Source organism: Lolium perenne, chromosome 7 (assembly GCF_019359855.2).
Source record: "Lolium perenne isolate Kyuss_39 chromosome 7, Kyuss_2.0, whole genome shotgun sequence".
Lineage (NCBI taxonomy): Eukaryota > Viridiplantae > Streptophyta > Magnoliopsida > Poales > Poaceae > Lolium > Lolium perenne.
In genome coordinates this window covers 70,023,130-70,050,013 of record NC_067250.2, presented here as the reverse complement: position 1 = coordinate 70,050,013, position 26,884 = coordinate 70,023,130, and the positions used below count along the sequence as shown (strand labels likewise).

General features: G+C 49.8%; 1 protein-coding gene across 1 annotated transcript; it reads left to right on the top strand.

The window, feature by feature from the left end:
- The first annotated feature begins 23,012 nt into the window (after positions 1-23,012).
- LOC127317161 (very-long-chain 3-oxoacyl-CoA reductase 1) lies at positions 23,013-25,713 on the top strand. The gene is made up of 3 exons (XM_051347685.2): positions 23,013-23,811; positions 23,942-24,011; positions 25,201-25,713. The coding sequence occupies exons 1-3, from the start codon at positions 23,162-23,164 to the stop codon at positions 25,507-25,509; spliced, it is 1,029 nt and encodes a 342-aa protein (XP_051203645.1). The 5' UTR covers positions 23,013-23,161; the 3' UTR covers positions 25,510-25,713.
- The last annotated feature ends 1,171 nt before the right edge of the window (positions 25,714-26,884 follow it).

Below are 26,884 nucleotides of genomic sequence, written 5' to 3'. Positions count from 1 at the left end.
GGAGACTATCAATCTTGGCCTTCAAGCGATTTACTTCATCTTCATGCTCCGGTTGGGGATGAGTGATATCAAACACTTGAACTTCATTTGCCTTGTTCACCCGGAAATGTTCCAACAAAGCTTCTTCTTGGAGAGAGTTCATCTTCTTAAGGAGTTGCTTGTCACTCTCTAACTTGGCCATGTCTTCTTCATGCTTGCAACACGCACGGTCCTTGCTCAACGGAAAGTACTTCTTCAAAGCTTCTTCTTGCATGGAATTGACCTCCATGAGCTTAGCTTCACTCCTCCTAAAAGAGGCTATTTCTTCCTCATGATCACAACAAGTGACTTTCTCTTTGCTCATACGGAGGCATTCCACTAAGGACTCTTCTTGCATGCCACTCAAACTCAAAAGCTTGGCCTTGGCGTTCTCAAGAGTGGTGATTTCTTCTTCATGATTGCAACATGATGTCTTCTCCTTGCACAAGCGGTAATACTCATCCAAGGCTTCTTCTTGAAGAGCATTGACTTCCAAGAGTAGAGCGTTGTGCCTCTTCAAGGAAGCAACTTGATCAACAACCTCGTCATGACAAGACTTGGGGTCTTCCTCATCTTTCTTCTTACTGGCTTCTTCAAGAGAAAGCATCTCTTTCTTGAGCTCACCCACCAATCCAAGAGCATGATCTCGGTCCTTGGTGAGTTGAGAGATGATGGCATCATTTGAGTCATCAAGGGTGATCACACTCGCTTTAAGAGACATGCACAAGTTTTGTTCTTCCTCAAGTGCTTGACTGAGAGAAGCAATCTCATTTGCCGCCTCCCTTTCAAGACTCTCCTTTTCCTCTATAAGGTCTTGAGCCGCACCAAGTTGGGCCAAGAGAGCCCCAACATGAGTCTTGGTGTCCCCTTGCATGTTAGTGAGAAAAGAATCCAACCCCACAATCTCACGTTTAATGGTGAGACTAGTGGCATCATCAATAGATAAAGCATTAGATGGGGGTGTGAGTTTGGAAGGGGATTCTACCTCCGAGGATACCTTTGCCATGAGGAAACGGGCGTTGTTGGTGTCGAGGTTATCATTAGGAGAGTCGAAGAGGGAAATAGAGGGAGTGGTAATGGTGATGGCGGCCACTTCCTCCCCTTCCTTGTTGGAGCACTTGTCCTCATGCTCCTCATCTTCATCGGAGGAGTACTCTTCACGAATGATAAAGGCTCTTGGCTTCTTGGTGAAGGAGACCTTATCGTCATCGGGCTTGGAGGAGAACTTGGAGAATCCTTTGGAGAGTGACTTGAACTTCTCCTTGCGGACAAGCCTTGCACCATTATCTTCTCTCTTCTCATAGATACAATCCGCAACAAAATGACTCTTGTCGCCGCAATTGTAGCATGTTCTCCCCCTTTTCCCCTCTCTTGGGCTCTTGGAGTAGCTTCTTGGGGAATCACGTGATCTTCTTGGTCTTGTGCTTCGGGACTTGTTTCCCTCCCAAAGTTTCTTGGCGGCGAGAGCCATGTGCTCATGATAGTTGGTCTTGAGATCATCCAGACCCCACTCAATAGGATCCTCATCGCTTTGACTTGCCTCATCTACCTTCATCTTCAATGCAAGGTTGGGCTTGCGGGTATTGTGAGCACGAGCAACAAGATCCTCCGCATTATTCTTGGAGATGTCCAAAGCGATGACTTCGCTAAGGACTTCATCGGATGTCATAGCACGGAAGGAGGCGTTTTGGCGGATGGCCGTCAACTTTACTTCCTCATAAGGGAGGAGAGCATTGTAGAACTTGCGCTTGATCCAATGATCATCCACAAACATTCCTCCAAGATCTTGCATTTGTACGGCGAGAGCAATAAGGTGCAGATACATTTCTTTGGGGGTCTCTCCTTCATTCATGACAAAGTTGTCGGCCATGTTATTCACCTCATCAAAACTAGAGCTTTGGATGCTTTCATTTCCGAGGAAGAGCTTGTCGAGTTTATCCCATGCTTCCTTGGCGGTCTTGAGCGAGCGGATATGAGCGCGATCCTTGGGCGTGACGGCCATGTGAATCATGTTGATGGCGGTAGCGTTGAGTTGGTCATCCACCACTTCTCTCCTAGTCAAGCTCTTTGGGTCCCGTGGTGAATAGCCTTCCTCGATGATGCGCCAAAGCTCGGTAGACGCGCTGCGCACATGAGATTTCATCAAGATATGCCAATTCTCAAAGCTATTTGATTCAAGTAATAGTGGTGAACCATGCGACAAGATATGTGGCATAGGTATTGGAACGTTTATGGTGTAATCACTTGGTGGTGGCACCACATGGTTACCCCCTAGACGTTCCGCAACCGGTGTCTCATCCTTCCCCTCTGTTGAAGTGCCGGTCTCCCCAAGGCCTTCCTTTTGTGGATCTTTTGTCGATTGCGCGATAAAATCAACAAGAGCAAATTGATTAGCTTTCGGTGGGGGGTTCTCGACACTTGCCTTAGGATCTATGATAGGGGTTGACTTTTGTGCAACCAACTCCATCATCATTGCCTTCATTTGGTTGACGATGGATGACTCCAATTTCTTAAGGTCATCCAACGTAGCCGTTGTGCTATCGATGGTAGATGATGGAGCGGGCGTCACAAGGGAAGGAGACCCATTCACAACCTTGTCTTGTTCGTCCATTTCTTAGGCGGTAAAGCCCGAGCAAGAAAACCTTGCTCTGATACCAATTGAATGGATCGTAGCGAACAAGAGGGGGGGGGTGAATGGGCGCTACTCAAGTTTTATGTCTTTTTTAGTTTTTAAGCGAAGCGGAAGGTAAAGGTCATTGCTTTAGTGATGGAGATGATCCTAGCGTGATCCTAGACAAGTGCAACAAGTAAAGGAACAAACATGATAGTAAGAGTAAGGAGCGGACAACCGGAGGGCGCGGAGTCGAGGCGAGGATGTGTTTCCTGCAGTTCCTCCCACAAGAGGGAGTACGTCTGCGTTGAGGAGGTGCTAGTCTCACACAAGAGACTAGACGGCCACACCACGAAGGAAGGCCTCACCTTCTTCCTCAAGAGAGCTCCACAAAGGGGCTCCCTTTTCTCCACTAAGGCACCGGTCGAGGCAGTGGTTCCTTCACAAGGTTGAGGCGAGCTCCACACACTAGGAGGCTCCCAACACCCTATGGGGCTAGCACAACTCCAAGCTAGCCTCCATAGGAGCACTTCTTCCAAGATCCCACCATAGGAACCCTATCTCCAAGATCCACTAAGGACTAGCACGAATTGGTGAAATCTCTCTTGGTAGAACTATAGATCAGGGCCTCCTCCACCACTCCTCAAAATTTGGGCAAGATTGGTTGGATGGTTGGGGAGATCCTCAAGGTTTAAGCTCAGCAACAATGGAGGAGAGAGAGAGAGAGAAGAGATAAAAACGAGCTGGGGAAGAAGGGCCCTTTAAATAGGCTCCCCGAAATCCAACCGTTATCTGCGATTTTTGCCTAAGCGGTACTACCGCTTTGGTAAGCGGTACTACCGCCCTGGATTCGAAATCCCCCAGATCTAGTCCACGTGGACACATAGCGGTACTACCGCTCGTGGTACCGCTTGAGGTACCGCAGTGGCCTCCAGAGCTTATTGGATACCAAGCGGTACCAAAGCGGTACCAGAGCGGTACTGCCATAACTTTGGTTACGGTACTCAAGCGGTACCAAGGCGGTACTACCGCTCTCAAGCGGTATTACCGCCCATGGTACCGCAAGGGTACTGAACCCTGATCTGTGGGGCTTTTTCTCAGGCAAGTCTCCAGAGCGGTACTGATGAGCGGTACCAGTAGGGGTAGCGGTACTACCGCTACTGGTACCGGCCTGGCAAAAACCGCTTTCTCCTCTTTTCCTCTCCGACCATGTCACCTCACGATACACACACAAAACCAGAAAACCTATAAGCTACGCTTTAGTCCTCCGATCTTGACGTGTCCAGCGAGGTCACCGTGCACTTGCAAATCTATCAAAGACACTCTTTGCACACGGTGAGATTGTTCAAGTGTTGTCATCAAACACACAAAACCCGGGGTTTAGACTTTGCTCTTTCACATGTTGTAGTTCATCATGAAGTTCTTATAACTAGGTGGCAGTGATTGGAGGACTCGATGAATACCCAACTGGTTAGGATTTAGGAATCACTATTCTCAAGTCATTGAGTTTCTTTGTGTGCCCAGACATCTTGAGCACGTGCTCGCTAACGGAGCTTTCCTCTTCCATCATGCAACCAACGAACTGTTCCGAGGCTTCATAGCTTTCCACGACCGCATGAGTTTCAAAGATAGCTTTGAGCTCACGGACTATCTCACAAAGGTCGTGGTTTTCAAAACGCTTTTGCAGCTCTGCCTCTAGGTCGTACAAGATGGCACACTGAACTTGGGAGTATTGAATTTTCCGAGTTTGGTAAACATTTTTTACGTCATCGGGAGCAGTTTGTGCTGGTGGGGGACCTAGCGGTGCATCGAGCACATATTGCAGTTGTCCAGCAGTGAGCACAATCCACACAAGACGGATCCAATCCGTGAAGTTGCTTCCATTGTTCTTAAGCTTTTCTTTCTCTAGGAACTGATTAAAATTGATGGTGGGGGCCGCCATGATCTACAACATATTTGCAAAGAGTTTAGACTAAGTTTATGAGAAATTGAGTTCATTTTAATTCTTAAATTAACTAGGTAAACTCCCTGTTGTGGATATACTTCATAGGTATACCATCGACATGGTCCGATTCCGGTAAGCTTGGGTGGCCCGCAAATGGTGATGATAGCATATAGCCCACCGGGCGGCCCAGTTGTTGTTGATCAAGATGGAAGATATCCAGGCCAGGAAAAAGGAGCCGTATCCCAACCGACCTACGAAGGTAGCCGGATCCCAACCAACCTACGAAGGTAGCCAGAACCGAATTGACCTACTGAGGTAGCCGGATCCATGGAGGCCCATGAAGGTAGTCAGATCCTTGGAGGTCTATGCCAGGAGTCAGATCCGTGAACGCCCATGAAGGAAGCCGGATCCATGACGACAAGTTAGGAATAGGTGGATCCTTGACGTGCACGGCAATGTAATATTCCGTAGTTAGGCAACTTGTATTCCGGGTAGGACTCTCCGTAGAAACCCTAGATCCGGGCGCCTTTATAAGCCGGATCCCAAGAGCCCTGGAGGCAGATCTCGAAGTAGAGACGAGACAACCACAACTCATTGTAACAACGTGAAAGCGCCCAGATAATTCCAGACAAGCAGCAGTAGGCCCTGTCATCGTGCAGGTGTTCCGAAGCTGGGTAAATCGCGTACCACCGTCCCGAGGACTCTCCGCCCGATGGCCCCTACTTCTTCTCCCCCTCGTGAGGATCCCTCCTCCGAGGTACCGTCGAATAGGCAACGACAGTTGCCGCCCACCGTGGGGCCAGCGGCGTCTGGAGGCCGGAACCGGGAGGGTTCTACCTTCGGAGGCATCGGCGACACCATCGCCGTGGGGCGTGTCTTGTACACCGGAAACTTTCCTATCGTCCCTCAAGACGAGTGCTGGATTCCGACTAGGACCGACCCCGTCAAGCTCTCCATCATCCCGATCGGCGGGATACACATCTTCATCGGCGAGATCGTCGATTCCAACGGAAACGCACTGGTAAGTACTACAGCTACGACCGCCGCCGAGCAGGACGCAGCTGCAAAGATCCGATCCGAGACGCTGGAGCTTCCCAAGGAAGAATCCGCCTTAGATCTGGAAATTTCAAATCCTGGTTTTGGTAGCCGGATCTGCACCTGGATTTTTGGTAGCCGGATCCGCACATAGATTTTGGTTGCCGGATCCGCACCTATTTTTGGTTGTCTTTGGTAGCTGGATCCGCACCTATATTTTGGTAGCCGGATGCGCACCTAAACTTTGGTAGCCGGATCCGCACCTATATTTTTGGAGCCAGATCCGCACCAAAATCTTTTGTTGTTGGATCCATACTATTTTTTGTTGGGAAAATGCTTTGAATCCTTCGGAGGCACAGCCTCCCGCAGCCTCCGTCTTGGCGTTGCGACGCGTGTCCACATGGACCCCACCCTCAACACGTCTCCATCTTCCGTTTCTTCCTTATCCTTCCGTGAACCAGAATTCTTCTGCGCGACCTGCCCCAGCTCCGGCGGCCACCAAAACCCGCCGCCCTCCATTCTTCTGCGCGACGTGAGCTGCCCCGACTCCGATGGCCACCAAAAATTTTCAGGAGCGACGGCGGCAACTACATAGAGCGCCGCTGCCTCCTCTACCCGTGAGGACCGGCCTCGATGGAGCGCGCCATCGCCTCCTTTCCCAGCGACGGCCATCCTCGATGGAGTGCGCCGCTGCCTCCTACTGTGCGACGGCCGCATGCGACCATCTCGCGCGGCGCCGGCTCCATTCACCGCGAAGGCCGCCGCTTCCGTCCCGCGCGTCGCCTCCTTCCCCCACAACAGCAGCAGCAGCCAGCAGGCCACCATCTCGCGCGGCGCCGGCTCCTTCCGCCGCCTCCATCCCGTGCGACGCTGCCCCTGCTGCAGGCGCCTGTGGCCGAAGCTGCAACCGGCGGCGGCGCTGCTGCAACCGCAGCGGCGGAGCTGCAAAGGGCATCGACGGCGCTGCAATCCCAATTTTGCTATGAGCGTCTCACCGGAGCAATGACTGTGCTTCCTTAGTTTATTTTTTGGCTGCATTACTACGTATTTTTAGCTTCATTACTGTTAAATTTGGGCTGCATTACTTCATTTGTTGGACAGCTGCATCTTTTTTTTGACTGTGCTTCCTAAGTATTATTTTGGGCTGCATTACTACACTTTTTTAGCTTTATTACTATGAAATTTGGGCTGCATTGCAGCAAGACAATTTCATTTCTCGGCGAGGTTGGGGGAGGTGCTGCAAATGTTCAACGGCGGTGCTGTAAATGTTCCGTGGCTCTGCTACTTTACTACATTATTTGTGCTTCAATGTCTCCGGCGAGGGTTCCGGCGAGTCTCCGGCGAGGTCGGGGAGGTGCTGCAAATGTTCAACGGTGGTGATGTAAATGTTTTGTGGCTCTGCTTCTTTACTACATTATTTGTGCTTCAATGTCTCCGGCGAGACTCCGGCGAGTCTCCGGTGAGGTTGGGGAGGTGCTGCAAATGTTCAATGGCAGTGCTGTAAATGTTTCGTGGCTCTGCTTCTTTACTACATTATTTGTGCTTCAATGTCTCCGGCGAGGTCTCCGGCGAAGTCTCCAGCGAGCTCCTCGTGTCTTTTTCTTTTTTTAGGCGAATCGTTTTGTGCTTCAATGAAGCAAAAGCGGGATATTTTTTGCTGCGACGAAGCATCGTCAGGATTTTGGCTGAAAGTGGACACGTGTCGATTAGGGAAGTAGGAGGCTGAAATTTTTTAGACGAATCGTTTTTGTGCTTCAATGAAGCAAAAGCGGGATATTTTTTGCTGCGACGAAGCATCGTCAGGATTTTGGCTGAAAGTTGACACGTGTCAATCAGGCAAGCAGGAGGCTGGAAGGAGTTTATCCTCCGGAGGATTCTCAGCAGTGTCCTTTTTGTTGTTGGATCCACGCCTACATTTTTGGTAGTCGGATCCGCACCTATGTTTTTGGTAGCTGGATCCATACTATTTTTTGTTGTTGGATCCATGCCTAAATTTTTGGTGGTCGGATCCGCACCTATATTTTGGTAGCCGGATCCATACCTAAATTTTAGAAGTTGAATCCTCACCTAAAATTTAGAAGTTAGGAATTTGATTCTGCCGTATCGATCTAGTCGTGTGGCCGAGTTGACCTTGATCTTTGATTCGGATCTGGCCAAGAGAAGAAAATCGTGGATTCATTGTCAGCTGTGCTGTTCTACTAGACTAGATTGTATCATGGTCATGTTGACGGAATCTACATCTTTAAACGACACGATTTCAGAGCGTACCGACCGGGTCCATGGGATTGGCAAGGACAAGACAAGTTTCTGTCAGGATAGATTGACAGAAGCATGTGCCGGAGGTAGCTTGAAGCATCGTGGAGCATTTCACTTTTACTTCTTCGTGTGAAGCAATCAAAGACTATATTCTTGTTTCTTTATGTGCCTGCACAACAGAAGAGGAGGGATTGATGCGTGAGCTGAGGAGATTGGCGGAGACTTAGCAGGCGATTAAGCAGCCTCTCATGCGGCCACTTTCGTCTTCGCTGTTGGTTGCTCCGACTCCATTACGTCCGCCTTTACGCTGGCGCGGATGGTTTTTATTCCAGCAATGGTTGGCTTTACCACCGCCGATTGTTTCGACTCCGCCAAAGTCGGCTCTGCCACCACCACTGATTGTTTCGACTCCGCCAATCCGAATTTATGTTATCATGGTTTACTTCGCCTCCATCACGGACGGATTTGTCTCCGCCACGACCGACGTTGACTCCACTCAAAACAACTAAGTTTTTATTTATATTTAAAATTTTAAAATTTTATGAGCATGAGATTAAGATTGGTTCACTCATATCCTGAGTCTTTTACTACTTTCACTATTGGTCATATCTTCTCCACGATTTGCCTCGCGCTCGTAAAAAAATTGTACTATTTTTGCCGCCTAAGGTTCCAGTACGCTTCAAAAATTCCGCCTTCGGGCGTTAGCTTAAGTTTTCTGTCCTACACGTTTTCTGTTGTTTTATGTGTGGATTCCTTAGTAGTGATATTTCGGTACTTAAAGTCGGGTTCTGTTTCTGAGGTTCTTGATTGTTTCGCTATTAAGCGTTATCGCCTCAGCAGATGTTCTGTGCTTAAAGTTTGCCTTCTCGCAAAAACAAGCATATAAACCAGAAGAACACATAAACCAACACTTTCTTAAAACATATAAATTGCATTAACTGTTCAAGATAAACGAGTTTTTTCTATGTTGACAGTTTTATGTTGTTCAACTGCTGCATAGTTTCAGCTTTAAAACATTTGTTCAAAGGCCTTTTTTTGTTCCGCCTTACATTTATTCGTTGAACATGATCAAAGAAACAATTTAATACAAATGTATCTTTATGTTTATGTATCAGGTACATGACGCTTGGACGTACAACAGTCCTTGATTTAAGATGTTTTCAAGGAGGCCTAGCACTCGCACGGAGCCTAGGGGAAGCTAGCCGGATCCATATGAGAGAAGGTTAGGCAGATCCGTGGCGGGCACAGCTGGAAAAGCACCTTGAGTCTTGATTCCGCTATGCTTAGCAGGAACCAACCCTCGGGGGACTGCGATTTGATCTTAGGTGAAAAGTGTGTTTCTTTTCGAGTATCAGTGCTGGAAATTTCCGCCTATATGCTTGAGATTTACGCTATTCATAAGTCACATATAAAGATAAAGCTACTCTAAGAGCTCCAAGCTCTTAGAGCAACAAGCCGAAAAATTCACCTATGGATTTTCAAGTAAATTCACCTTGGCGCTGGGGAATACATCTTTTGAAGTTCTCCTTGGAGCAACAAGCCGAAAAAATTCCACCTTAACACTTGGGGGCTAAGTTTCTTAGCATCGGGTCTCCTTGGAGCAAGCCGACTCAACGCTCGGGGGCTACATATGGTTATGTCAGGAAAATTTTCAACATGGCGAAAATCCGGCTAACTACCCAGATCCATACCTATATTTGGTAGTCGGACCCGCACCTCAATTTTGGTAGTCAGATCCGCACCTATATTTTGGTAGTCAGATCCGCACCTATATTTTGGCTAGTCAGATCCTAACCTACATTTGGCTAGTCGGATCCATACCGAAGATTACGTGAAGTGACCGTTGAATGGAATCTCCGAAGAATCTTACCATTGGACCATGAAGTTTCCGACCAATACTTGGTTGGAGATATGAAATTTGGAGTCCTTCAAGATTCTCTATTATTCGTTCCAGCCAAAGGATGAAGATACATGTGCAAGCTGAGCTGGACGGAAGAACGGTGAATCTCGGAGAACTCCGGGGGCTACTGTTATGGATATACTTCATAGGTATACCATCGACATGGTTCGATTCCGGCAAGCCCGGGTGGCCCGCAGATGGTGATGATGGCATATGGCCCACCGGGCGGCCAGTTGCTGTTGATCAAGATGGAAGATGTCCAGCCCAAGAACAAGGAGCCAGATCCCAACCGACCTACAAAGGTAGCCGGATCCCAAACGACCTACGAAGGTAGCTGGATCCAAACCGACCTACTGAGGTAGCTGGATCCGAATCGACCTACTGAGGTAGCCGGAACCGAACCGACCTACTGAGGTAGCCGGATCCATGGAGGCCCATGAAGGTAGTCGGATCCTTGGAGGTCTATGCCAGGAGTCAGATCCGTGAAGGCCCATGAAGGAAGCCGGATTCATGACGACAAGTTAGGAATAGGTGGATCTTTGACGTGCACGGCAATGTAATATTCCGTAGTTAGGAAACTTGTATTCCGGGTAGGACTCTATGTAGAAGCCCTAGATCCGGGTGCCTTTATAAGCCGGATCCCGGGAGCCTTGGAGGCAGATCTCGAAGTAGAGACGAGACAACCACAACTCATTGTAACAACGCAACGCCCTGATAATTCCAGACAAGCAGTAGTAGACCCTGTCATCATGCAGGCGTTGCGAAGCTGGGTAAATCGCGTACCACCATCCCAAGGACTCTCCGCCCGATGGCCCCTACTTCTTCTCCCTTCGTGAGGATACCTCCTCCAAGGTACCGACGAATAGGCAACGACACTCCCACTCAAAACAACATCCCTCACATTGTCTTAGTGATTACACGAACCAAATCCACTACACCAAGTCCGATCATCACGAGAGAAGATGTAGTTTCAAAGGCGAACACTCAAAGTGTTCATCATAATCACTCATATGACTCATTCTCTACCTTTCGGTATCCCGTGTTCCGAGACCATGTCTGTACATGCTAGGCTCGTCAAGGTTAACCTTAGTATCCGCATGTGCAAATCTGGCTTGCACCCGTTGTATGTACATGTAGAATCTATCACACCCGATCATCACGTGATGCTTCGAAACGACAAGTCTTAGCAACGGTGCATACTAAGGAAGAACACTTTATTATCTTGATATTTAGTGAGAGGGATCATCTTATAATGCTACCGTCGCGATCTAAGCAAAATAAGATGCATAAAGGATTAACATCTGTTGCGGTCAAAACCCACCGGCGGGCAGCGACGGGCAACACAGTAGAGCCGGGAACAACTTAGGGCTACGGCTGGCCCTGGTCCCTCCGAGCGACGGCCCGCAAAGCCTCTGGTACACACGTCCGATGCTGAATGCAAGGGCGTGCCACCTGACCTATACCTGGTCAGGAAGGTGATGGAGATGCCTCGCTTAGTTTCCTGCATGGCATACACGTAAACATTAAATACGAGCCTCGATCGGCTCTCAGGTTATCCTGTGAATCGGCTCAAGGAGCCGATCCACCCATGATTCGTACGAGGTGCACGAATATATGGTGGTCCTGCTTGATCAAGATAAAGCTAAAACGATCTACGACGATTTAGGGTTTTCACCGCATAATCGGATCATCCTACTCACGATTGGGCCTCGCGGCCACGCACGGTGATCGTTAGCCGATCCTAGACAAGGCCTAAAAACCAACACGAGGTTGATCCCCGGAACATCCTGTCTAGGACTAGCAAACGACACCCTACGTGCCGCTGGATCCTCCAACCCTTTGTAAGGCCTAACTATTGCAGATATTAAACTAATCCTTGAAGAACAAGGAGCAACCGTAACGGATCGGATCTACTAAATAATGATCAAGCGGGGTGCCGCCCCCACACCTAAGATAGGTGTGAGGGCGGCTAGATATGCAAGGGTTGCACTACGATAGCATATGATACGAAGAACAATGCTAACCCTAACATATCTAAGATAACTACGTTGCTCGCCATAAAAAAGGCTTCCGTACGAGCAACGCATGAACAACATAAAGCTTGTGCTGCCTAGATCGCAAGATGCGATCTAGGCAGCATGATGCTTACCGGTAGAAACCCTCGAGACAAAGGAGTTGGCGATGCGCCGAGATTGATTTGTTGGTTGAACGTTGGTTGTTGTTTATTTCATAAACCCTAGATACATATTTATAGTCCAGGGGACTTTCTAACGTGGGAATAATCCCAACCGTGCACGAAGCCAACTCTAACTAAAACGACACGTAATCTACTATGTTACAGATACACGGGCCAACTAGCCCATATTTTGCATATAAAGGCCGATTCACATATTTCTTCCATGTATATTCTTCAAATCCATCTTGATCGCGGCCCACCTCTGACTCGGTCAAATTCTGGTGATAACACATGCCCCCCTGGTTTTGGAATTGGAAATTCCAAAATCACTCTGCTCTTCCTTCGTTGGGTCATGTCGTGGCAGAACCGTTGCAGTATCCGTCATCATGATGCCTTGCCTTCTCAACTTCTCCGCGTGACCTGGCAATTTTTTTTTAGGCACCACTTCCTCGGAAACTGCTGTGGCATTGAATTTCCACTATATCCCCTTTATTTAACCGCTCCGCACAGTTTATTTCCGCATCTTCTTCGCATTAGCACTCCAAAGCCCTCCTGCGCCACCATGTCTTCTTCCTCCTCTGCTTCATCAGATCTTTCGACCCAGTCCTCTTCCTCTCGCGAGCCGACGCCGGAGCCGAACCCGGCGGAGGTCCACGCAGCCAATACCCGCCGCGCCATTGAGGCCGGGGAGGAGCCTAGCCATGACTTCTCCATCTGGTCGGAGGACGACAAGTCCCTGACCGACGGGGAAAGCGATCTCCGCTTCCTCGCCGACGGGGAAACGGAGGAGGAGAGCGACGACGGTCGCTTCTCCTGTGACTTCACCTCTCCCGAGGAGGAGGAGGAAGAAGAGGAGGAGGAGGACGACACCTCCTCCGACGAGCCGCCGGCCAAGTGGTTCTGCCCCTGGCCGGGAACCTCAGCGACTTCGACAGCGATGGCGATGACGCTGACGAAGAGGACGAGGACAATGAGGGCCCGGTCGGCGGCCATTGGAGCGACGACGAGCCTGCCGGGAGCAGCGCCAACAGCGGCGACGATGGCGATGACGAGGGCAGCGACGGCCCGTAGATAGGACCTTTAGTATAGGACCAGTAGCAGTAGATGGGGCAATGTATCCCCTAGTACTTCCTTTTGAGAGCAATCAGCTCTTTATGTAAGAAATCTCGCCTATCAATGAAGCACTTTTCCCAATTTGATTTTGCCGATTTCCTTTGAGCTTAATCTAGCCGATTTCCTCTCATACTGATCCTGCCGATTTGTCCCCTTTGCCAATGCGTAATGAGCCGATAACCATGCATCGGTCCTTTGAAATTCACCCTTCAATTCTTCAAATGATGATTTTTTGAGATCTGGTAGACAATGTAGAGTCTTCAGGAAAGCCTTTGAATCCTTCCAACCAAACCTAATGGTCTTCTTCAAACACTCATCATTTTGTGAAGAAGGCTGCAACGAAAGATCAGCCGATGGTCCCCCAATCGGCTCCTGAACAGAGCATCCACCAGGCCTGCTGCCCCCCGAGCCTTACTCGAGGCGAGAATGTCAGAGAGGATGCACCAAAGCCGATCACCCTTCTTCCTTCAAAAGCCGATATACCTCTTCTGTCAATACTGCAGAACTAGCACCAAGGACTGAAAGTCTTCGACAAGAAGGTTCAGGAACCCGAATCGGCTCAAGGCAGCAGAGGGCCCCACAGCTGAACTAGACTTGGTGGAGATCCGGTAAACCTTGTATAATTGCACTAGAGTCGATGGCTTGCGCATCGGCTTCGTTTCTTAGTTCTAAAGTCGATACCCTTGCATCGGCTGTAAATTTTTTTTTTACTGGCCGATTTTTCCTATCAGCCCCAATATTTTACTTGCACAAATGTTCTCCTCTGCATGTTCACATGTTCATCTGGTTTAGGTGCCCCCCGAGCCGAATCTGCTAGGTGACTGCAGATATCGGCTTTGTGGTTAGCCAAGGCACTGCACTTGCACGTCGGCTCTGCTAGGATCCGTGTTGACTTTCATCCACCGACGTGACCGCTGCCCAATAGATCGATGTTGAACACAAACAGAACATGTGGTGAAGATAATTTTGGCCGATTGCTGGAATCGGCCTCCATATTGATTGAAACGCTCAATGAAGGTTTTGTAATGTCCCTCCATAACTCTTTGGAGCCAATCCCAAGGATCGGCCTCGCCATGTTTGCTCATTGTTCTGCTCTTGCTACATGGTCAGGCCAGTGGATAAAACCAGCCCAACCTCTGACTTTATCATGTTGATGCGCTTGCTGTCGTCCACCTCGAGTGCATCGTGTAATCGTGGAGCACTAAGCTCCGTCGGAAGGACGAGCACCATGTTTGTGCCAGCCGATGTTTCATCATCGGCTTTCCTTTGCTTGGGGCGCCACTCCATTTTCCGTGGACGGCCCTCTTCGTCCAGGGTTCGCCGAACTTTCGCAGCCAGATCAGGTCGTGCCTTCCTTAACGTATGCAAGTATAACCTTTCGGCTTCCTCCAGGCCGCGCAATCGCTAAACCCTGCGCTTTTGTGAACGGTTGAGTCCATCAGGGCACCACCTTGGCCGGTGGTACCTGTCTTCTTCTTCTTCTTCTTGTCCCTCGTCTTCTGAATCCTCGAGATCTTCCCACCGAGGGGACTCAGCGCGTTTGCTGTGTGGCGGGAGAGGCCCTAAGCGCTTGAACACGGACACGTTGGCTGCCTCCTTCTTCTTCTGGTTGCATTCTGGGCAATTTCCGATTGTGGGCAATCGGCTCATTCCTGAATCCCATCAGTGTCTGAAGAAGGGGCAGTCCCAGTGCCTATCGTTGTCGTCTTGCTCCCTTGATTTTCCTTTGGCACGGCGCTCGTGCTCCTCCTCATCGCGATCATGCCGACGATGTCTTCTGGCTTCTCTAGCCAGCCGATCTCTTTCATCATCATCGCTGGATCGTCGGCGTTGGTCATACTGACTCACATACTTGTTGAGGAGGTGATCAGAGAGGGGTCGCTGATATCTTATGTTCTTCACTTCTCCCTCTGTGACGTAGCGCTTGCCATCATGACAGAGCCGATCGCATGGAGCGGCCTCCTCTGTGTCCTTGCTACGAGAGCAGCTGCCCTCGTCTCCATCCTTGCCAGCGTGGTTTTCAAGTCCTACCATGTTGATGCTGAACGAGGATCCTGGCTGGCAACCTTCAGGGTAAGTGCATTCCACCATGTTAACGGCGGGAAAGGGTTGGGTGTCGACCTTCATGGCGTACTGGTTGAAAATCAGACGTCCTTGTTCTATCGCCATTTGGATCTGCTGACGCCACACCCTGCAGTCGTTGGTGGCATGGGAGAGCGAGTTATGCCATTTGCAGTATGGCTTTCCATTCAGCTCCTGTACCGTGGGGAATTTGAGACCTTCGGGTATCTTCAACTGCTTCTCCTTGAGTAGGAGGTCGAAGATTTGCTCAGTTTTGGTCACGTCAAAATCAAACCCCCTGGGCGGACCTGGTGGCTTAACCCATTTGCAGGACACGGGGGTTGCCCCCCGAGTCCATTCAGCCACTGCTACCTCTTGATCTCCCGCAGAAACTTCATCTTCCTCTGCCTCGACCAGGACTACTGCACGCTTGAATTTGTCCTGGTACAAGTCCGGGTGGCGCTGTTCATATGCCGACAGTTTCTGAACCATGTGCGCCAGTGAGGGGTAGTCTGCTTGGGAGGCCATGTCCTTGAGCGGTGCTGCAAGGCCCGCTACTGCCAACTCGACTGCTTCCTTTTCAGTCACACGAACCGAATAACATCGGTTCCTAAGATTCCTGAAGCGCTGGATGTATTCTGTCACAGTTTCTCCACGCTTCTGACGTATTTGTGCTAGATCGGCAAGGCCAGACTCGAAAGCCTCTGAGTGGTACTGCGTATGGAACTATTCTTCCAACTGCTTCCAAGTCCGGATCGAGTCTGGTGGCAACGAGGTGTACCACCCGAAAGCCGATCCCGTGAGGGACTGTGAGAAGAGCCTCACGCGTAGTGGATCCGACACTGAGGCCGTTCCTAGCTGTGCCAAATATCGGCTCACATGCTCGATGGAGCTGGAACCATCTGATCCACTAAATTTGGAGAAATCAGGGAGCCGATATTTGGGTGGTAACGGGATCATCTCGTACTCATCGGGGTACGGCTTGGAATAGCCGATTGCCCTCCTTTTCGGCACCATGCCGAACTGGTCTCTCAGTATGGTACTGATCTGATCCATTGTGGCCGGGCTGCAGGAGTTGAACTCTGAAGATTCGCCGGGGTGGCGTACTTAGCCAGCCATGATTGCTTTTCCAGCTCTGAGCCAACTGCAGGAGCTGAGCTCTGGAGGTTCGTCGGGGTGGCGTACTTAGTTAGCCACGTCTGCTTCTCAAGATCTGTCGCTGACGTTCCTCCGGTTTTTCCAGAAGTCCCTGATGTTGTGGCCTGGTTCGTGAGTGCCCAGTTACCGCAATCTGGCACATACGTGCACATGTACCCGTGAGGGATCTCCTTAGGCGCCTCCTGCAAGAACTGGCAGTCACTAGGGTCACCACCGATCTTGTAGACGACGAATGCCGGTGAATTCGGCACTTCTGGTGCTGCCAACGCAAATGGCAGCGGTGGACGGGACTGGAGTGGCAACTCTCCTTGATGCGTCCCGAGAGCTGGTCCTGACGGCGAGTACTGGTGCCTCATGATCTCCTGGATCACCCGAAGAGCTACACGCTCCAACGTGTTCACCAGGTTCTCAGAGTGGCGATGCAGCGAGTGAGCCACCAAGTAGTTGATCTCCTGCCGCAGGGACCTGGTGCGTTCTTCTGACGGGGCAGAGAGGTCTATCCCATCGAGGGCACCATCAGGCGAGAACCCCTTCCACCTGATGCCATGTGAACGGGTTCTGTGGAAAGAGCCGATGAGGTCGGCTTCGAGGATCGCTTTGACCTCGTCATACTTCTTCTTGAGCTCGTCGGTCAGATCCTCGTACGTGACTGGTGTGCCGTCCGCCATCTCAGAAGTAGATGGCGATGTGGTTGATGACGAAGCTGGTCCCACCGGGCGTGCCAGAATGTGTTGCGGTCAAAACCCACCGGCGGGCAGCGACGGGCAACACAGTAGAGCCGGGAACAACTTAGGGCTGCGGCTGGCCCTGGTCCCTCCGAGCGACGGCCCGCAAAGCCTCTGGTACACACGTCCGATGCTGAATGCAAGGGCGTGCCACCTGACCTATACCTGGTCAGGAAGGTGATGGAGATGCCTCACTTAGTTTCCTGCATGGCATACACGTAAACATTAAATACGAGCCTCGATCGGCTCTCAGGTTATCCTGTGAATCGGCTCAAGGAGCCGATCCACCCATGATTCGTACGAGGTGCACGAATATATGGTGGTCCTGCTTGATCAAGATAAAGCTAAAACGATCTACGACGATTTAGGGTTTTCACCGCATAATCGGATCATCCTACTCACGATTGGGCCTCGCGGCCACGCACGGTGATCGTAAGCCGATCCTAGACAAGGCCTAAAAACCAACACGAGGTTGATCCCCGGAACATCCTGTCTAGGACTAGCAAACGACACCCTACGTGCCGCTGGATCCTCCAACCCTTTGTAAGGCCTAACTGTTGCAGATATTAAACTAATCCTTGAAGAACAAGGAGCAACCGTAACGGATCGGATCTACTAAATAATGATCAAGTGGGGTGCCGCCCCCACACCTAAGATAGGTGTGAGGGCGGCTAGATATGCAAGGGTTGCACTACGATAGCATATGATACGAAGAACAATGCTAACCCTAACATATCTAAGATAACTACGTTGCTCGCCATCAAAAAGGCTTCGATGACGAGCAACGCATGAACAACATAAAGCTTGTGCTGCCTAGATCGCAAGATGCGATCTAGGCAGCATGATGCTTACCGGTAGAAACCCTCGAGACGAAGGAGTTGGCGATGCGCCGAGATTGATTTGTTGGTTGAACGTTGGCTGTTGTTTATTTCATAAACCCTAGATACATATTTATAGTCCAGGGGACTTTCTAACGTGGGAATAATCCCAACCGTGCACGAAGCCAACTCTAACTAAAACGACACGTAATCTACTATGTTACAGATACACGGGCCAACTAGCCCATATTTTGCATATAAAGGCCGATTCACATATTTCTTCCATGTATATTCTTCAAATCCATCTTGATCGCGGCCCACCTCTGACTCGGTCAAATTCTGGTGATAACAACATCACATGCAATTCATAATATGTGATATGATATGGCCTTTCTTCTTGTGCTTTTGATCTCCATCTCCAAAGCACGAACATGATCTCCATCATCACCAGCGTGGCGTCAAGGTCAGTGGCACCGATTCATGGTTGTCCATCACTTATAGCTACTATAACAACTACTTTAAATAAAGCTATTACATGATGAATAGACACGCAGGTCTTAACAAAATTAAAGACAACCATTAGGCTCCTTCCGGTTGCCATAATACAATAATGATCATCTCATACATCAAATATAGTCATCATCACATCACCAAACCCTGCAAAAACAAGTTAGACACCTCTAATTTGGTTTGCATATTTTATGTGGTTTAGGGTTTTCGAGTAATATCCAATCTACCTACGAACATGAACCACAATGGTGATACTAGTGTTGTCAATTGAAATAGTAAAATGGATCTTAACTATTGTGAGAGAGACAGATACCCGCAAAGCCACTTATGCAATACAAGTTGCATGTCAAGCGTGGAGCAAGTCTCATGAGACGCGGTCATGTAAAGTTAGCCCGGGCCGCTTCATCCCACCCATCTCGCAAGATGCAAAGTACACATAACTAAAGACAACAAAAGCATCAATGCCCACAAAACCATTGTGTTCTACTCGTGCAACAGATCTATGCATAGACACGACTCTGATACCACTGATGGGTTTGCAACATGAAAAACAAAAAACTTCTACCGTGAACAAGAACAAAACCAAGATCCAATCTAGGAAGAGCCAAGATCTAATCTATGAAGATCGGAGCAACGAGAGAGATGAGAGACTAACCCTTGAAGATCCAAAGACTTAACAAGACAGATCTCGTGGTTGATGTAGTCGATCGTCCCGGTGCTGCAATCCGGCAGCACTTCCGTACTCGATCGCGCGTACGGTGTCAATGAAGTCCTTCATCTCCCCATTCCAGCGGGCAGCGGAGGTGTGGTATATCCCCTCGGAATCCCAGTAGCACGACGGCGTGGTGGTGGTGGTGGAGGAGAATCTCTGCAGGGCTTCACCTAAGCCGGAGCAGAGAGAAAGAGGAGGGAGGAAAGGTGGCGTCTAGGGTTTCAGGTGGGGATGAAGGAGGGGTGCGCCCCTGCCCCCTCTCCTCTTTATATAGGGGGGGAGGCCGGCTAGGGTTTGGCCCCTCCTCCAAGCCTATGGCCGGCGGCCAAAGAGGGGGGGGAGATTTCTTCCCCCCAAGTCTTCTCCCTAGGGTTTTGGGGAAACCCTAAAGGGGTGGCCGGCCTGGGCCTTAAGGGCTTGGTGCGCCTGGCCCATTAGGGCAATGAAGCACCCCCTCGTCCCAATTGGCCCCTCTCGGGGTTGTGGGCCCACTAGGGGACCCTCCGGAACCTTCTACAACCTTCTCGGCCTTCCACCGGAACATCCCGAACTTTTTCCGAACCCCAGAAATAAACTTCCCTTATATGAATCTTATTCTCTGGAGCATTCCGGTCCTCCTCATGATGTCCTGGATCCCATCCGAGACTGCGAAAAACATTCGGTCTCCATCTCATATTCCGAATCTACTTATACAACATCGAACCTTAAGCGCGTCACCCTACGGTTCGTGAACTATGCGGACATGATCTAGACCCCTCTCCGATCAATACCAATAGTGGGACCTAGAGATCCATAATGGCTCTCACACATTGAGTGATAACTTAGTGATCGATTGAACCATTAACATACGATACCGATTCCCTTTGTCGCGCGATACTTTACTTGTCCGAGGTTTGATCATCGGTATCTCCATACTTAGTTCAAACTCATTACCGACAAGTACTCCTTACTCGTACCATGGTATGTCATCTCTTATTACCTTGTCACATGCTTGCAAGCTAATTAGACGACATTCCACCGAGAGGGCCCAGAGTATATCTATCCGTCATCAGGATGGACAAATCCCACTCTTGATCCATATGCCTCAACTCATACTTTCCGAATACTCAATCCCATCTTTATAACCACCCATTTACGCAGTGGCGTTTGATGTAATCAAAGTACCCTTCCGGTGTAAGTGATTTACATGATCTCATGGTCGAAGGACTAGGTTACTATGTATCGAAAGCTTATAGAAAGATGAACTTAATGACTTGATCCTATGCTACGCTTATTTGGGTGTGCGTCCATTATATCATTCACCCAATGACATAACCTTGTTATTAACAACATCCAATGTTCATGATCATGAAACCATGATCATCTATTAATCAACAAGTTAGTTTTACAAGAGGCTTACTAGGGACTCTTTTCTGTTTACATAACACACAAGTATTAATGTTTCCGGTTAATACAATTATAGGTTGTAGCATGGGATGCAAACATTTATCATAAACACAAAGATATAATAATAACCACTTTTTATTGCCTCTTGGGCATATCTCCAAGAGTGTGGGGGTGTGTGTTGGGTGGGGGTTGTGCCAAACAAGCGGGTTGTTTGCAGCTGGGTTCTGGCCTTCTTGTATGTGTGTTTTTTCTCTTCTATAAAAGTTTATAGACGGAAGGCTCGAAATGAGCCCGACTTTGAATTAACGAAGTCATCAACCGGCTAGGAGTTACACCAAGAGTTACAACCCGCACACACGTTAAATGCACACCGAAACCAGCCACAACAGAGGACAACACAGAAAAAGTCAAGCCAAAGCGCCAGCTTGAACCGTGAAGAGGGAGCCTTGTCTTCTGTTGCACCGGAGCCATCACGACCGTGTCCACACCAACAAGCCTCCACCGCACCAAGCCTGCAACCCAAGGGGAAACTCATCGACGGGCCGACCACCTAGTAGAGCTTGAGGAACCAAAGGAGAGGGGTATTGCGGCGAAGCCTCCAAGAAGGTTAATGGCTCAAGAATGCATCATCGTCATCGGCAGAAACAGAGGTCATGCAAAGTTTTCACCCAGACCCAAGAGCCACCACCCCTGGAACTCGGGCTAGGTTCAGATCAAAAACACAACATCTTCCCCTGGCGTTGGGATATGCACACCGGTAAGGGCTAGACCTAGCAAAGCCCCCCAAGGCGCTAGGGAGGACATTAGCTACCGCATCAAACCGTGTAAAAGCAGCCAGGCAGACGTTGCGTGAGGGCTGCAACACCAGCGAGAGGTCGCAGGGTGATCCACAAGAAACTACCAGAGAGGTATGCATGAAGCGAGGCCCCCAAGGAGAGCGGGTTGAGGCGGAGGAACGGAATCCATCATTTCGAACGGGAGGGACAACAACGGGATGCCTTCAACAAGGGAGCGACACCTGCAGGTGACGCCGTCACCGGCACAGGCCAACACTATGTGCGACTTTCGCCGAGAGGCAACCCGATCAAAAAATCGGGCGCCGACGCGAGGACACAAAGCGGACGAAGCAGAAATCACTACCGCACCACCAAACCAAGTCGCACTAGACCTAGCCCCGACTAGATTCATCCGCAGGTTGAGCGCAAGACCACTGCACTAGCGCGACCAAACTGGTTGGTGGGAAGAAGCAGACTGCAGCACGCCAACAGCTGCAGTACTGAGCGTGCTACCATCCTCGGCGAGCACGGGCCGACTCAGGAACCCATTTCTAGGTAGTCAGCAGGGACGTCAACCAAGACGACACCAAACTGTCGAAAGCCCACAAGATTCCGACAGATCTGAGTGGGCGGAAGGCCGCCGGCCACCGCGCAGGGCCAAACCCACCGCTCAGAGCCGCACGTCCAGGCCGGACGACACAATGCCACGAAGGGAACGTGCAGAGGTGTGGGGGCGACCGGGCCCTCCAGGCCCAGATCTGGTCGTCCTCACGATCGCACTCGAAGCACCGGCGGGCTGCGGCGCTAGCAGCCTCCACCACCACGCCCAACCCACACACAGCCAGCCACGGCGGGGGCCGCGACGGCCGAGGCCAGAGCGGGAGGCTTCCGTCGCCACAGATCAAAACCGCCCCGACGGAATCCGACCGACGCGCGAGAGAGAGGAAGACCGCCGTCGCCGACGACGGCGGAGGAAGGGAGGAGGGGAGGGGCGGCGGCTGGTGTGGGCGGGGGTGCCCCGAGCCGCCCTCGGGGAGGGGCTACGGGAGCGGGTTCTCTTATTTGTAGCTACTAGGACTCGATCTTCTTCTATAAGGGTGTGTTCGGTTTGGGGATGGGGTGGAACGGAATGGAACCGTTCCGCACCCAGAGCCCGTTCTTGCGTTCGGTTGCAAACTGGAATGGAATGAAGTGGTTCCTCCAAATGGAATATTCCCTCTAGATCCGGAATGAAGTGGTTCCTCCGATTCGGCCGGACGAGGTGGGATGGGTGACTGTCACACGTTGATTAATTAAGTTTAGCAATAATTAATGAAGTTTAGCACTACTTAATCAAGTTTAGCAAATAATTAATCGAGTTTAGAATAATTAATCGGGTGACTATCTCACCCATTCCATTCCATTCTCATCCCATTCCAAAACCGAACACAGGGATGGAACCGTTCCGTGACAATTTTTTTATCCAAACCGAACACAGGGATGGAACAGTTCCGCGACAGTGGAATGGAATGGTTCCATTCCATTCCACCCATCCCCAAACCGAACACACCCTAAAAGTAAGGCATGGCACCGGCATGCTCTCGAAATAAAAATAACTTTTGAACTGGTAACTATTGTTTTGATAAATCCACCACCAAACCCAAGAGCACTGGTGCGGTGCGCATGCCTCTGAAATCCCGCTGTAGAATCTGGTGGCCAGTTTAGACGTTGTTGTTTGTTGCATGCATGCCGCCTTGTTCCCCGAGAACCTCACGTGTTTCGTCCCCCCTCCGCCGTAGCAACCGGAGAAAAGCAGCTGAATTGTTTTTTCTTTTTTTGCAGCGATTGATAACTGCCCCCCGTTGCGACTTGCGACCTGCAGTCGATCTGCACCTACATTTTTATATCCGTACCGATCGTATTGGTTTGTTTATCTGCAAGAATTCCTAGCTAGCGCGACGTGCGCCGGCCCGGAAAAGAAAATGGGCAGCGGCGCCCTCCTCCTCCAGCAGCGGGAGCAGCCATGGTTCCTCGTGCTGGCCATCCTCGGCGCCGTCTACGTCGCCGCGGCCGCCTTCCAGGTCCTGGCCCACATCGCCCTCCTGCTGCGGCGCCCTACCGATCTCCGCCGCCGCTACGGCGCCTGGGCCGTGGTCACCGGCCCGACGTCCGGCATCGGCCGCTCCGTCGCCCTGGAGCTCGCCCGTCTCGGCCTCAACCTCGTCCTCGTCGGCCGCGACCCCGCCAAGCTCCACGACATCTCCGAGACCATCTCCGCCACCCACGACGGCGTCCGGACCAAGACCGTGGTGCTCGACCTCGCCCTCGTCACCACCCCTGCGGGCGACGCCGGCCTGGCGCGGCTCCGGGAGGCGGTGTCCGGGCTGGACGTGGGCGTGCTGGTGAACAACGCCGGCGTGGCCAAGCCGTGCGCGGTGTACCTGCACGAGGTCGACGTGGAGGCGTGGGTGCGGATGGTTCGCGTGAACCTGTGGTCGCTCACGGAGGTGACCGCCGCGGTGCTGCCGGGGATGGTGGAGCGGGGCAGGGGCGCCGTCGTCAACATCGGCTCCGGCTCCACCGAGGCCATCCCGTCGTTCCCGCTCTACACCGTCTACGCCGCATCCAAACGGTACTAGTACATGCCAACTGTTGCGTCCTTTTCGCTAGTCATATCTCGTGTAGGTTTGCTTTTGACGATAGCTAGCTGTTCTTGTCGCCGAACCAATTAACCAGGCCATGTGGGTTGGACTAAATTGCAGGTACGTTGCTCAGTTCTCCAGGAGCCTCTACGTCGAGTACAGGAGCAAAGGGATCGACGTGCAATGTCAGGTAAGTGTGCAATCATGGCTGCCGACGGCAAATTAATTTGAATCAACTTGCTTAGGGTAGGTGATGTTATTTAATCTTAGTTGTCAACACGTACTCGCTTTCAACTAGAAAAATTAGTTGCAACTCTACTTAGAGGGACAGGTGTGCTTTATATCATCGTTGTTTCCTTTGTGGGCATAGTAAGTACTCCCTTCGCTCATAAAAATATGCCAAAATTTTGTTTAAATTTAAATGTATGTATACACCAAAGAGTGTTTAGATACATTCAAATTTAGATAAACTTTTGAAATCTATTTATGGTTAGAGGAAGTACTTTTCTCTTCACAAGAAGAGGAAAAATAGTTAGAGCCTCTTTGATTAAAAAACATAAAAATAGAAAATTTTCTTTGGTGTTCAAATGAATGAAACAGAGAAATAATGTAGGAATTTTACTTTGATTAAGTTTTCAAAAGGAAAACATAGGCATTCTACAGTCCACTCAAACCTTTTTTTACATTCGTATGCACAAAAAACCAGAAGAAGGTCACAAATTACATGATATTAACCTAATCTATCTTTAGCTTTATTTTAGCCATGATTTGATTATGATTTTAAGGATTTCTGTCTTTTTCCTATTTCTGCGAATCAAACACCCACTTTCGTAAATTTCAATGCTTTTACAATCCTATGTGATTGAGCGCTCATTCTTACCCTATTTCTGTATTTTTTTTTCCTATTCCTACATTTTTAAAATCCTGGGAATTAAAAAAGGCGCTTAAAGTAGAAGCCATTCTAGTGCATGCAGATCCCATCCGACTACTAGTTCATCAATTCATCGGTGCCCACGTATGTCAGTGGTAATAAGATATGTTGAGTCCAAAGATTCCAGATCACGGGCTGCGTTGATCCATAAAACGTCAAAACCAGGAGGCGACGATCGACAGGCGCCAGCGGCATCTCTTCCGACGGTCCTGCTCTAGTGACAAGTGAGACGTGTTCACGGGAAAGTCGGAGGTCCTGGGTGTTGAGTTTGTGTTCAGCATGATATTTTCTTTCTTCTGTTTCTCCCTCGTTTTCTCTCGGATTCAAACTACAGTAGTACTTTGACATAATGCGGCGAAGCAGAGCTTAGCTTTTGCTTCAAAAAGCTATACATGCACATGCATAATGCATAAGAATTATATACTTTCTGCGACTCTGTAATGTGCAGGCCCCTCTGTTCGTGGAGACTAAGATGACCTCAGTCGTGGCGAGATCCGGCAAGCGGCGAGGCCTCATGTCCAGGCTGATGGTGCCGACGTCGGACGCGTACGCCGGCGCGGCGGCGCGCTGGATCGGGCACGGCCCGGTCTGCATGCCCAACCTGGGGCATCGTCTGCAGTGGTGCCTCTGCAGCTTCGTGCCAGACCGGCTCCTCGACGCGCTGCGCCTCCGCGAGAACCTCCGGCAGCGGGCTCTCTTCCAGCGGCTCAGGTCCGCCAGGATCAACGGCGGCCTGCCGGCCCGCAAACAAGGCTAGCTGCTTGCACGCAAGCGACGCGTTCGTGGTTTGCTGGTGTCCTGCTCTTGATTATCTTGAAGAAATGTATGATACGTATTTAGTATCAGCTGTGTGATGTGTATCTCTGAACGCAATCTGCGTGATATGTATGATCTCTGTACCTCTCAGCCGGCTGGAATCAAGTTGTAATCCCCAATGATGAATGCCTCCTATTTGCATGTATTTCCTCCGAAGGTTGTGTGAGATTTGTGAAAATTTGAATGTGTCTAGACAACATCTCCGTTTTCACAAATCCCAGAAAATCTCAAACAACCTTATTTACATATATCTAAACAAATCTTCATTTGGGTATGAAAATGAAGTGTTATACATCCAAGTTTTCACAAATCTCAGATAACCTTCATGGGACAGAGGGAATACCTGCAACGGTCAATCATCCCCATTTTCCTTGAATTCCAAATTTTTCCTTGGTGCGCCCCACAACATGGGCATATAAAAAACACTCACCGATTTTCATGTTTTCTACATAGGCCACGCGACAAGTCGATTTCTCTTGAGACTACTTTGAACGCACCTAGCATGTGAAGATGTCCATGCAAAGTTTTTTTTAAAATCTTTTTGACATTTCAAAATGCATTTTGTATAGGACCATATGCACCCAAAAGCTAAAACACCACTCCCCTGAGCCTCAGCAGGAATTTAATTGGCTTCCATACCCTACAATTCCTCCTTAAGTGAGAGCATGCTACAAAAAAACGAGGTGTACTACCGCGTTGAGGTCTAGCTTGCCAATATTGTATTGAGCTTAAGGGATCCAAATTCACTAGGCTTCATAAAAATAGCCGTTATCTGGTTGCCTCCCATATCAAAGTCATCCACTCTCCCTTCTAGGGTAGGAAGCCTCGAAGGAGGGAGCGCGACGTTAGGAGAAATAGGATATTTATGATGGCGGGAATTTGTTCCCACTGGTCATGGAGATAAATATGGCTTTGTTATACCGGGCAATGACGGGTTAAATCTAAACTTCGGTATTAGTCCATGATTTGGAAACATGCTTGTTGAGTTCTTGGGTGTTGGCTTTAAGTTGGGAACTGTTGTTAACAAGGAGGTTTTGGCATCAGGTCTGGATTCATTGGTGGTCGTAGGGCTACTTGTTCTGATAGAGGTAAATCTCATTATTTTAATGGTGTCTACCATAATCGTCGCTGGTATGACTCTCGTGGAGGTGGTTGTGATGCGACTTACGGTTGTATATCTTATACTAGAGGTAGTCGCAGATAGGGTGTCAAGAGAAAAAAGAATCCTTCCAAGGTGGTGCCCTACAATTAACCTCCAGCTAGGGCACAAGCTAATGGAGGGACGATACATTTTTTAATCAATTAAGGTATGTATG